This window comes from Colias eurytheme, chromosome 10, assembly GCF_061535395.1.
Source record: "Colias eurytheme isolate Ceu_HAF_F1 chromosome 10, ilColEury1 Martin Lab GWU primary, whole genome shotgun sequence".
In the NCBI taxonomy this organism is placed as follows: Eukaryota; Metazoa; Arthropoda; class Insecta; order Lepidoptera; family Pieridae; genus Colias; species Colias eurytheme.
Genome location: NC_142989.1, coordinates 11316626 through 11330454, shown reverse-complemented (window position 1 = coordinate 11330454; position 13829 = coordinate 11316626). Strand labels below are relative to the sequence as shown.

Genomic DNA, 13829 nt, shown 5'->3' with positions numbered 1-13829 from the left:
AAGAACACAAGAAATGTATATTTGAGTACTTATTAATTTTAAGTAGATATGTATATACCTAAAATACACATTGCAAATTATATAATATATTATCTATTATTAGTGATATCCAACATAAATAAAAGAAACGATAGTTCAAATGGACAATCTAATTAAATAATATGATTGATTATAAAAATATTATGCTTTTACATGTTAAAGTATCAAAGTTACTCGGTCGTATTATTATTGCATGACTAATTATTAGGTATGATTAGCACACAACATGAAATATTGGTATTTAAAGAAACCATCCAAGCAACAAATAATCTAATTTAGCATAATACTAAGTAATTATTATTGAACATTTCATTAAGTTTTTAGAGTGGACATAATTTCGCTCGGAATTAAATTCTTCTGGTGACACACAAAGGTTTTATGTCCCTGTATTTCTAATTGATGATTGTTTAAATTAATGTGTTTTGTTATTTCTTATATCTTTTCACTTTGAAGACGAGGGCATGTTTTACCCTATGAAATCAACAAGGTAGTCACGGCTGCCCAAATTAAATTGTATATGCACCATATTGTTATCAGATGGCCAGCATGATTTGCTGTCATATCACAATGAGCCCCTTGTCACGATGTTGCTAATGACAGCAAAAGACAGATTATATGGACATACCCAAGACATACCCATATTTATTACATTGATGGACTTTTTAGTTATTAAGAATTTGATTCAAGACATTCGTCTAACTAATCGAATGTCTTGAATCAAAATCTAGTTTAGTTACGCGTTTTGCTTACCTATGAAGATACTGAAGTAAAGAACTTGTTTATAAAAAATTCAGTTATTTTAGGCTGTCAAATATTCTCAATCGATACTCTCTACTATTAGTCATTATATAAAGTGGGTTTAACCTAAAATTAATCAATACCTAGCCTAAATAGAGAGAGGAAATTTAAATACAACAGCAGTTATATTCGTCATAATGTGCAATACAACCTTCGAATCGTTAATATTAAATTTCATTGCTTCGCGTGCATCTTTTTCAACATTACTACTAATGTCTCGAATGTCGAAAAAACATTTCTCAGTCGCATGCTAGTTACCTCATCTAGACATTAACAAAAACTGTTAATACTTAGTAATTTAACGTTTTTATGCAATACTGTTTTTGCACATTCGTATATTCATATACAGTAGCACCTCGTTAAGTCGAACCTCGATAAGTCAAAAACCTCCAAATCTCGAAAAAATGTCTTGTTCCCTTCCCTTCAAACCCGAAAACCTCTATTACTTGAAATTTTGTCCCTCTGTTAGTCGAAATAATCACCGAGTCCCTCCAAGCCATTTTGGTACATATTTTCACTCTATAACTCGAAAAATCAAATTTGACCTCTGTATCTCGAACATAGCAACGTTTTATTTTACAACCAGTACACTATTGTTTCTTAGAAAACATTTTAGGAGTACTTATACGATAATTAATTTATGACTCACGAAACACGTGTTTGCGTTAAGTATCTGATGACGAAATTATCGATTCAGTAGCTCAGAAAACCGATACTAATGATTAAGATGGCATAGAAGACGTGAATAGTACATGCGCTCCATGGGTTTCCATCAAAGAGGCAAGAACCGTATTGAATACCTACCTTACGAAATTTTATAAAGCAAACCAGTATCTTTGAAAAAGAAGAATTTTCTGCTCTTTATAGATTATAAAATGCTAGAGAACAACCAAATTATCTAAAGCAAAAAAAATACTGACTTTTTTAATGCCATATTTTATTTTTTTATTTTAAAATGATTTGAAATAATGTTGATTTATAATAAATAAAAACATGTTTGTGACCTCTGCAAGTTGAATTTTAATTTATTTTACCTCTGTAACTCAAAATTGATAAGAATAAACCTCAAACTCTTTATGTCGAATCAAAATCCGCCTAAGTCGAAATCCTCCATAAGTTGAAAACTCTATAACTCGAATTTTTTTGCGTCTCCCTTGATATTCGACTTATAGAGGTGCTACTGTATTATGATTAATTATTAGAAAAAACTATTACACAAAAACTGTACATATGTACCTTTTAATTCATGCGTTTATTTTTGAAATATTTATAAATTCCCTGAAAAATTTTATGACTTCATAATTATGTATTCATAACTATACGAAGTCTCAACTTCTTGCTAGTGCCGCGCGATTTTTCAATATTTTTCCGGTTTTTACTAAACTTATTAGTTTTTTGAACCAAAGCCGCGTTACGCCATATTTTAAGAGCAATTTCGACACAGTTTCTGAATAAGAGGCAATAAAACTAAACTGTAAGAGATTTACGACGCCACACACTTCCCATTCAATACAAAGGCGGTGAAAACCCATAAAACATGGCTTTAAGTTGACAATGAGTGAACCAGAATAATAATAATAATGCTCTCGGTAGTAGAATATTGCTTGTATGAACGTTGTATAAACGTAACCGACGGATGCGTTAGTGCGTTTGGTTTATTTAAACTGTGTTTTGCATATTGTATGGGCTGATTCGTAAAGATGGTATTTTTACGGTAATGTAATTGGATCGTGTAAATCGCTGACTCAGGATGTACGGCTAGCCCGTACACATATATTGTATTGTTTGTTACATTTTTCATAAACAATGATTATTGATATGTTCTTAGGATACATTTCATTAAAAATATAGAAAGAAACGTTAATACATTACACGTTTTGCTTTGCAGTAATTTATACTTGTAGAGTCTATCTCTATGACCACAAATGACGGCCGTCTGCGCCCCGTGGTCACTTTGTTTTTTCATGCATTTGTTCTCATTCATTCATAACTATTCTTAAAAACTTCAATTTTATCTGCACAAGTACTCAATCATATATTATTTGCAAGTAATATAAAGCTTTATTTACACACGTGCTCAAAAGCTTAGGACAAACGCGAGGCTAGATCGAGGTAAAAGGTAAAAGGTTTCATAATGGTGAAGTTATCGGTATAATAAATCATTATTCGACCATACTTGTGAAATGTACTGCAATCCTAAAAGTTAAGATCTCCATAAACTTGAGTGAACTAAGTTTACTTTAGTGTTTTGTATTTTATTCACTAACCAAAGTTAAAAATTAATAGAAACTAGTGGTTAAATAATTTTTAAAATTGTTCGTCAAATTTTTGAGATCGTAACAAATATACAATAGTAGGTTGCCTGGAAAAGATCACTCTTAAGTGATAAGGCCGCCTTCTGTGCTGGACTAGTTATAAGTTTTCATTTTACGGATTTATTTGTATGCCAGCACAATAAAGTGTAAATAAATAAATACAATAAAATATTTTCTTATTTTTATTAATACTAATGTATAGATAACTAATTTATTCAGAGCTATAAGGACGAATTTATTAAATAATAATATAAATTAACTAGCGGTCCGCCCCGGCTTCGCCCGTGGTACATATGAAAAATAGATGTTGGCCGATTCTCAGACTTACCCGATATGCACAGAAAATTTCATGAGAATCGGTCCACCCGTTTCGGAGGAGTATGCAGACTAACATTGTGACACGAGAATTTTATATATAAGATTATGATCTTCAAAATGCGATCTCATGTTGATTGATTGACACTTTTACGAAAAAGCTTTGAATTTAAGGCGTTACCCGGCAATTCCCGGCAATTTCGACTATGTTCAACCTCTATAAAGTCTGGTACAACATAAAGCACAATACCGAAAAAAATATATAAAATAGGATGGTCTTTGATCTTTAATTGCTCGCGAGGACTTTTTTCCAAAAATAATAGATTTCTAGAAAAAAAATGTGCCGTGGTCATCGATTTTTCCGCAAATACTCTATAAACTTCGTAACCTGCTGACTTAGAGCTCTGAAAATTTTATGTTTAATAAATTATCAGTTACACAACAGTCCCTGACGAGGATTTTTTGTTTCACTGATTGGTATCTTTTTAAATACAAAATGCGAGGAAAAAAGAAGGTGCAGCGGGAGAGGTTTGAGATCCGTCAAGTATGGTCAAGGTTATTAGCGCATGTATAAGCCTTAAATATAAGTAGAATAGATTTTAAATATTGAAGCCGAGGCCTTGGGGTTTTGTTAACATTTGCCTTATCGAATTTCAATCTTGGCATTTTACCTATATTTAGGGTATTTATTAGTACTGAACTAAATATTGCGTTGTTACCTACGTTGTGATTAATAAATCATTTAAACTTTAGTGCATTGCAATTATTCGATAACCTTTAGAATTTAGATAATGCTATAAAAGCTGCAATAAGTATCGTTAATTTAAAAATACCGTACCGTGGAAGTTTCCGTTCGGTTCCGAAAGAAAGAGTATTTTTATTATTTTCCTGATTGCTGTATGCCGTACTAGATTTCCGCCCGCGGCTTTGCCCGCCTTGTCTAAAACCTAATAAATTATATACTTAAACCTTCCTCGAGAATCACTCTTTAAAAAAAAACCGCATCAAAACCCTTTGCGTAGTTTTAAAGATTTAAGCATACATAGGGATATAGAGACAGAGTAAGAGACTTTGTTTCATAGTAGGTAATGGAGTGATGATGTTAACGGGGATAAATACCTATTTATATTAAATTAAGACATAAAATGTAAATTAAAAATTTATTTAATTTTTCCTATATATAGGGTAAAAGTGGGATAGATGCCGCACGGGGATAGATGCCCCATTTTCAAAAAACCTCACTTCCCAGAGTCGTGACTACGAATTAATGATTTAAATAGGAGCTCCTATCACCCCGCACCTCGGGTACGCATGAGCTGTTGTTTGGTGAAGACGTGTTTCGCTAGTGCGTGTTATAATATCCGGGGCGAACTTCACGAACACGTTAAAATTTAAAAAGGTTGATATTTGCCTTTGCATAACTTTATAAGTATTAATAAATTTCACTATATTTCTTATTATGTCTATACACTAGTTCATTAAGTACAAATCTAAGTGAAAATAGTGGCTCTTTTGTTTTTATTTAATAAAAAAAAATACTGGGGCAGCTATCCTTATCAAAAAGGATAGTTGCCCCTTTTTTTTCGAGGGATAGATGCCCTTAGGGGCCTCTAAGGGCATCTATCCCTCAATACATATGTACTGTATGTTATTATCGATAATCACAGGAACTGTTTATATTTTTACCTGATTGCGTCAGAGGTTTTCTCTATGTTAACCGATTTTACTCGTTTAATTTGCTTTTTTTTGTTATGTATACTTACTTATTAATGATCTGCCCTTATAATGATTGTAGGAGAACCACGCCACGAAAATACAAAAGAAAAGAAGGAGTGCGAGCGCAAGTATATTCTTGGACAACAGAACAACTATGTTAACATGACATTTCCTGATTTATCATATAAATTTTATTAGATTTCGCGTTTATAGAGTATGTAAGGCATCTATCCCACTCTGTAGGCATCTATCCTCCTTAGTATTTTCATGGTGGGGCAACTATCCAACTAGGTAGGCATCTATCCTCAAAAAAGGTGTTCTACAAAAATATTTATTACACATTATCTATAAATGATAGGTTAAAAAATATATATATAGTAATTCAAAACAGATAATTAACCTAGCTATATTCATACAAAGTGTTCGTATAAGATTCATGTTTTTAAAATTATGAGGCTATTTCAAAAAGTGGGGCATCTATCCCACTTTTACCCTAGGTGTGTCGTTTGCATATTAGTTTGCCATTCGGTGTTAATGCAATGCCTTATGTGTATATTATTGAAAGGTTTAAGATAAAATGGTCCAAAATAAGAATTTTTAAACCGAATCACCATTTAGTAAACTTCGAAGCCCTAGCCGGTTGGTAAACAGGTTTGAGCTGGTGGTAGGTCCGTGATGTAATTCTCGTAAGTGGAGCAGAAGCTTTTTGTATTCACTTGATTTTTGAATTATTTATATAAACTTTATACAACTTGACATTTTCTTTAATTTTATCGTTATGGCATTATTGTATTGAAATATCAATGTTTGTGCCAATGAATGGTTCATAAATCTCGATTGTTTATTCTGTATATTTTGAAGCACTGTACTTTCTGAATTAAAAAGTATGAAAATATTTGGATTGTGGGTACATATAGTACAGATAATAAATAGCTACTGTTACGTAACTTATAGCGTATTAAGGATATTCGCAAGTGTAATTGAATATCTGGATACCAGAAAAACTGAAAGTACATGATGGCTAATATAGCTTTGCTCTTCAAGGTAACGTTTATGAAACACTGAAATTCTTGATTTACTTTTAAAGTGTGGCAATTTTGTATTTTAAATAAAATAGGCTCGTTTGTCCCACTTTTGAATTTCAAAGCTATATAAGAGATTTTATGTTAATTGATACATATGTAAATACCTCACGAGTGAGATTGCGAAAAACCTGCAATAAACGAACACTTAAAAATATAGTGAAATAATTTCGTAAACTTCAAACTGTTATAACAATATTCAGTTACTAAGTTACGAGTTTCGGCACGTTTTCATTCAAAAATACTTTCGTAAATTTCAAGGATCGACGATAGCTCTATATCTTTTTGCTTTTACACAACTGTATAATTCTGGTAAACGCTAAAATTATACAGATACGGCTTGAACCTTGAATGGATTGAATTAAATTATATCCTAATCTACATTGGTATTAAAAATTCGAAAGTGAATAGGCTCCTTGTTTTGACTTACGATGTCATGGCTATATTAACAAACCTGTGTTGTAATGAAGCTTAAAAACAAAATAAAAATAATCGTAAAATATCTCGTCAACATTCGTAGGTGTAACTTCCAAATATGGATAATATTTTGTTTCTCTTTACTGCTATGGAAGTAGATCGGAAGTAAAATGGGTAAACGAAAATCTAATTTGAAGGTAGCAGTTGTTTACAACCTAAACTCTAAAGAATAATGCCGCCTAAGGAAAATCCAGCCCTACAGAGCTTTAGCCTACAAGTGCTAGGTACCTTCCTGTTTCCGAACTATTTACTTTATCAATTATTCTTTACTACTTAATTAGATAGAGATATAATAAAAAGAAATCGATAGTTTTTTTCTTCCACTAATGCATATAATGAGAGAAGCCATGTCTCTACATAGACTGAACCATCTTTTACAGTATATAAAATGAAAGAAAAAGCTGCATCATACGTACATCTCTTTATACTATGATACCACAAGATACGTAGATAGTAGATAGTTAGATACATATTACATGGCACTTCTACATTACTTCTATGACGGTACATTTACACCAAACGAGCGAATGCTCATTCTAACCCCACTATGTCAATTTTTTTTAGTGTGAACAGGTGTAGAGCATTATTTCGTTGTTCTTAGTGCGTTCGAAAGATTATATGCAATGTTCTAATACTGAACAACACTGAATACGAGTTTTCGTTTACACTAAAACATCACGAATGTTCTTGCTCTAGCTCTAGCTCTATGTTCGTTTATTTTAAATTCACCGTGAGATATTACTCATCTCTGTACAAAAATTACAAGTGTTGCGATAACGAATCTTATTTTAAGCAGCACATATATAATTACATAATATTTGTTATTTGTTAATTGTCCCCAACAAATCTATACGTAGGTATATCGACATACTTTCTAAATGCCGATTTTTTGCGTTCATACTTCAATATTACAAAAGTTCACAGATATTTTGAAGAAATAATTATACGCTTAACCTTATTGTTTTGTTATTGGTTAAATTACATTCAAATTCAAGCAGGAAGTAGAGAACTGCATATACGATTTTTCCTTATAACATGTTGTAACAAATAAATAATTTAAGTAAAATGTGAACATTTTTCAGTTACATACATTTTAATATTTTAGAAAGAAAAGTTAGCAAAAGAACAAATACTTTTTAGTTCTATATTATAATTTTATAATCTGATTGAATAAGGGTAGTTTGCAATAAATGAGAAGCTGCGTGATAACGTAAGCAGATAGTTTTTATAAATAGTGACACAAGAGACTTATGTAGATGAAATAAAAGATAGTATCAAACAAAATAAAATGATAATTACATGTACGCCATAAATGTAGAGTAGGTAACACAGCAGCGCATAAATTTGATACAAACTAAGATAACGTAATTTTAACTGCATATAAATGGTTTAATTCGTCAAAATCTCAAATTAAGCGTTGTTCTTGATTAAATTCAAAATTTTATTTCATGTAATTTTTATGTAAGAGATGCAACGAGCAGTCGTCAAATGTCATTATTAACAAATTTTGTTATCTATTATTAGAGCAGGCTCCAATGAGATGTTCGTTTGCAAAAATCGCGGACCTAAATCTGACTTCTGATATATATTGTATAGATCCCAGACATCCTATAGACAGATGTTGCCAACCAGTTTTGTGGTCCCCTTGCCCGCACCCCGGTAATTAAATATGGCATACAAAGAACAAAATAAAAATTTCCAAAACATGCCGTGTGGGGTATCAAATGAAAGAGCTTATTGAGTAGATCACGAATATATAGCATACTATATACATTTCTTACACTTTCTCTAAGATTTTTTAGAAAATTTACGAAAATGGTCCATTTTTGAGTTAACTTTAAACCACTATAGATTGAAAACTCATGAATATATTTTTTAAATTATTATTTTAAATAATTAACAACAGTCCATTGTTTATGATTCAATAGTTCGTAATATAATATAAGTGAGCTATGTGGTGGATTTGATGAAAATAACTATATACTATATGAACTTGAAAATATACTTGCCATCTTTGAATGCTCCCCCCACTCCCCCATGCAAATATTTCACTGTACGAAATATTGAATCGTAAACAATGGACTATTGTTAATTATTTAAAATAATAATTTAAAAAATATATTCATGAGTTTTCAATCTATAGTGGTTTAAAGTTAACTCAAAAATGGACCATTTTCGTAAATTTTCTAAAAAAATCTTAGAGAAAGTGTAAGAAATGTATATAGTATGCTATATATTCGTGATCTACTCAATAAGTTCTTTCATTTGATACCCCACACGGCATGTTTTGGAAATTTTTATTTTTTTCTTTGTATGCCATATTTAATTACCGGGGTGCGGGCAGGGGGACCACAAAACTGGTTGGCAACATCTGTCTATAGGATGTCTGGGATCTATACAATATATATCAGAAGTCAGATTTAGGTCCGCGATTTTTGCAAACGAAACTCCACTTAGAGTCCGGTCTATATATACTTCCGTATTAATAATTATTAATATGTATCTGTAAATTTTTAGATTTATGCAAAAATGATTTAAGTAATATTTACAGATAATTAAGTCAATAAAGTAATTTTTCAGCGAGTTAATATTATTAACTCGAACACTGTTTGTTTAGTTAATGTTGCTGCTACATGAAACAATTCATTTATGAAATGTAACCTATAAAGCTTGGAAAGCCTTGTTCAATAAAATTTTCATGCACAAAGCTATATACTGCTATATTATTTTATACTACCTAAGTATAAGTATGTAACTATAGTGTTTTAATAAAGTATTTTCCCGCGTAATAATATTTAAAATTACGTACAGCTTTGAATGAAAACTTTTCCTTGATATAACCACCAAGTATTTGGAACGACGCAGACGGCCTTCCTCACGATGGCACGATGACGAATCTTCTAAAAATTATGTTTCTGGGTTCCTAATAGTAGTTTTTATTATATTAAGCGAAAATAATAACAAATGTAAAAATTGCAATATCATACATACTAAATAATTATAATAAAAAATATATATCTATTATATTTTATACATTTAGCAATGCCACTTCTGTAAAATTGTGCACAAAATAAATGTAAATTCAAAACGTGTCTAGAAACAAAACAAGTGTCCAAATTGGGCAATTGTTTGTACCCACAATTAGCCTTTTATAATCACGAATATGTTTCAACATTTTTCGTAAAAGACTAAAGACTACACATGATATATTATCTCCATTTGCATCACACGTATAAAACTTTCTGTAACCTTGAGCAGGTGATTTCAAAATCGTTTCGCAGTCAGGACCATAAGCGGCCAAAAAGCTTTTAAAGATTGCCAATTCCCTATAATCGAACCATGGAAAATTTCTGAATTGTGAAGGTTAAAAGCAATGCATAACCAGAAACAAGGGGCATTCTCCTATGGGAGGTCGGTGCAGAGGAAGCATAATATTTGAACTTATTCTGATGATGATAAATTATTATAACACACTAAAAATGTAGTAGTTGATGATTCATGTAATACAAAGGTAAAAGAAAGTATTTTCTCATTTTTGATCTTACACGAAAAATTAATCGCATTAATTCCTGGTAAAAAGTGTTTAACATAAATACTGTGTGTGTGTTTGTCACTGTAATCCTCTTAAACGGCTGGACCGATTTTAGTTAGTGTAGAAGCAAAAGTTGGTATGTAGAAGCATAAACATATCATGGCTTTCGCCCTCTTTCGAATCATGTACTAAAAGCCTCCTCAAGACGATTCTATCTAATAACCGCATCAAAATCCGTTGCGTTATTTCAAAGATCAAAGCACAGACAGCTGCAGCGGGAAGCGACTTTGTTACTTTAAGGGCTGATTTTTCAATCCTTGGTTAAAACTTATTCGTCGTATAATGTATAAAACTACCATTTTAAAAACGTATTCTAATTGCCCGTATTTGACAGTTTACGTGACATTTTAATATTATCGTGTAATACTTTATTGGACGGATAAGTTTTATCCAAGCATTGAAAAATCGGCCCTTAAATGATGTTAAAACTTAAAAGTTTATATGTAAGCTGTCGTTCAAAATGATTGTTTTTTGTAGCACACAGCTATAAACAGAAACTAGGCATTAGCGAAATAAGAATCGCTATTATTGATCGTTATTATTCTGCATGATTTGTGATAAATACCAGTTAGATAATCCATTTTGTAAAAACATCTCGATTGATTCGGAAGCTAGACATTTTAATTTTAAAAATAACGATTTATTTCTAGTGACTTAACCGAACAGCGTTCTTTTGAAAAGCCTCATCGAAAACTCGACATATTTTTAATATTTCCGTATTCACTAAAATCGGGTTTAAAAACAAATAGTTGATTAATAGTCATATTATGTGTGTTTGTATGTGTGTATCCTGTATAAATACATTTGTTATGTGAAATAAAATTATTACAATTTCTTACCGGCATTTTATGTAAGTTCATAGATTTCTCCGCCAACAGCTGTCGACTGATTTTAAAATTTTCTTAGCTCGTATTCTAAACAATAAAAGATCACGAATCTACGATTTACCACTTTCAGGTTCCGTAAATACATATTATTTTATTGTTATTTGACCCTCAATTTCGGAGATAAATCAAAAAACAAAAAATTTTTAAATGTTGCCGACATAATTATTATTTGGTGACCGAACAAAAACTTAAATTTTAAAAATGGAAAACCCATTTTTTTTTCTTTCTTCGTGTCAAGCACAATATGCCTATGTATATTTGGTGTACTTTATAAATATGTAATATGGTATGCCTCTTACATTTGTTTTTGTTAAAAAATAGATTTAACCTATTTATTTAAAAAATATCTTACCGCATCTTCAAGCCTAGTGGTAAGGGTGGAGTTGTATGCAACAGCCTCGTTCATCAACAACAACAGCCCGATGAGCCACATTTTATGAACATCACGTAAAGCACACACCACAATTAACACTCGATAAATTTCGTCATAACATTCAATTAGTGTCAATTAAAAAATCCTTGCACATATTATTAAATTGTCTGTAAATTAATCTAGATATTTTTTTAATTCATAAAACATAGACATGCATGTTATTTAATCTGTGCGTTTATCCTGGACGCGCGTGTATCTGTGCCGTTTGGCGGGAAATGGCAGCGCATGCGCGCGACTGCGCCGCACGCGGCTCGTTGCTCAACAGTATCGGTTTATCGCGACCTTAACGTATGTGCGATGCGTATCCCCGCCGTGTAATTAGTGACGGATACGTAGTATATTATTATTAGTCTGTGGTGACGGTTAATCAATCAGCAAATCAAACAGTCGAGTCGACCCTTCAACAGCCGGATTTAATAGTTGATTTAGAAAGTGTCACCTGTCAACTTAGCAAACCAGCTTGAAGCTCTAGAATATGGATTAGTTTTGTTTCAGGGTTACACGCGGCGTATAATTTTGAAGACATCATTTCAGGTAAGGTAGCCCAACCAGCAAAGATGTCCTATAACAATAACTTACATCACTAAAAAGCTTTTTAAATGACGTATAACAGTGTCGCGGTGACAAGCTTGTTGTATAATAGCGTTTAATGAGATGATTTTGCTCTATAATCATACACAGCAAATTTGTCCCATAACAAGGTGATGTAAACGTTTATATCACTATTTTATACGGCGTTTATAGAGCAGCTCTTATCCAGATTTTGGTACAGCAATAACAGGACGATATTATCACATAACAGCGCTGGTGGTCTCTTTTTTACAGCAAATTAGTGCAATAAACGATTCTAGGGTAACCTTTATAGTCCCATGCCTATAGAGGCGTAAAAAAATCTACAATAGGACAATTTAGTGTTGTAATGGTTTTCCTTATTACTATTATAGCACTGTGAATCTTCATGGTTGCTGAAACCCCATAATAGAGCAATTAGGTGATATATCCGAGTTTTATATCACTTCTTTGTAACCTAATTGAATTATATTAGTGTTTTTCTGCCCATTATAACGCAGTGGTTTAATAGCTGAGTGGTCAGAGTTATAGGACTGATTTACTGTATAAAAGAGTTAATAACTCTGTTATGTAACAAAAACGGCGTATTAATGTAGTAAAATGCGACACTTACGAGAGATATACGGCCTATAAGAGAGTTTCTTTCACTTTAAAACAACAAAAACCTGCCATATTGTCAGCACCGTCTCGTAAATAATTGAAGGGTTCTATTTAATAATCATGGATTGAATGAATTTAAAAAAATCGCAGCTTCAGTAACGATTGACACCAGACAAATTCAAGGTGAGGCTTCGAATACGGACAATGATTCCGTACAATCTGTTACATCCTATGAACAAAACCAAGTTAACAGCCATCATGTGGTTTGTGATAATTCAGAAGCAGACCATTCAGACACTAGTGTTTTGCTTGACACTTCGGGATCGGAATCTAAAAATCGGAATTTACACTAGAAAATACAAAATAAAACATGTTATGGGTTTTCTATTTACATCAGGGAACCCTACTAATTTAATCCAGTATATGGCATGACAGTTGTCAAAACTACGTTCGTTTGCGGACGTATAATAGCAACGGAGTTGCTATTTGGCATCCTATACAGCAATTTGGTGTAAAATTAGTTTTTTAATTACTTAAAACTCAATAATTCGAGGGGGGCATGAAAAAAACAGCGTAATTATGCATATAATCTATCAGTAAAATTTCATTCACAAGTCAGTTTATGTATCTAACATAATTAACAGTGTAACAAAAATTAATACTCGACACCACGATGATGGTTCCTATAGTCATTTACTCGTATTATCAATTGGTGTACACGATTTACCATTTTGTATTATAATTATAGCGTCGCAGTGACTTGTACATCGCAACTTCGTGCTACAAAAGATTTGCGGTTACTCTTAAAACACAACTTCGCGCTGTAACAGCATCGCGGTTCCTTTTATATCACTACTTCGCTCTATAACAGCATCGCGATTCTATAAGTGTACTCTTCTATAGGTCCAATTGGCATCTGAGTTGCTGCTACAGCAACACAATACCATCAAATGGCTTTATAAATGCGCCACTTTGGGGTTTATACAACGTTCTTATCACCCTTAT

The 13829-nt window shown here is 32.0% G+C and overlaps 1 protein-coding gene across 1 annotated transcript in view; it reads right to left on the bottom strand.

Annotated features, from left to right (window-relative positions):
* LOC149905466 (phospholipase B1, membrane-associated-like) overlaps positions 1–11975 on the bottom strand; it is a 32505-nt gene extending 20530 nt beyond the window's left edge. Inside the window, exon 1 of the mRNA XM_090106081.1 lies at positions 11574–11975. Coding sequence (XP_089962207.1) covers positions 11574–11654 — 81 coding nt within the window. The 5' untranslated portion in view covers positions 11655–11975. The remainder of the gene's footprint in view (positions 1–11573) is intronic.
* Positions 11976–13829: the final 1854 nt, after the last annotated feature.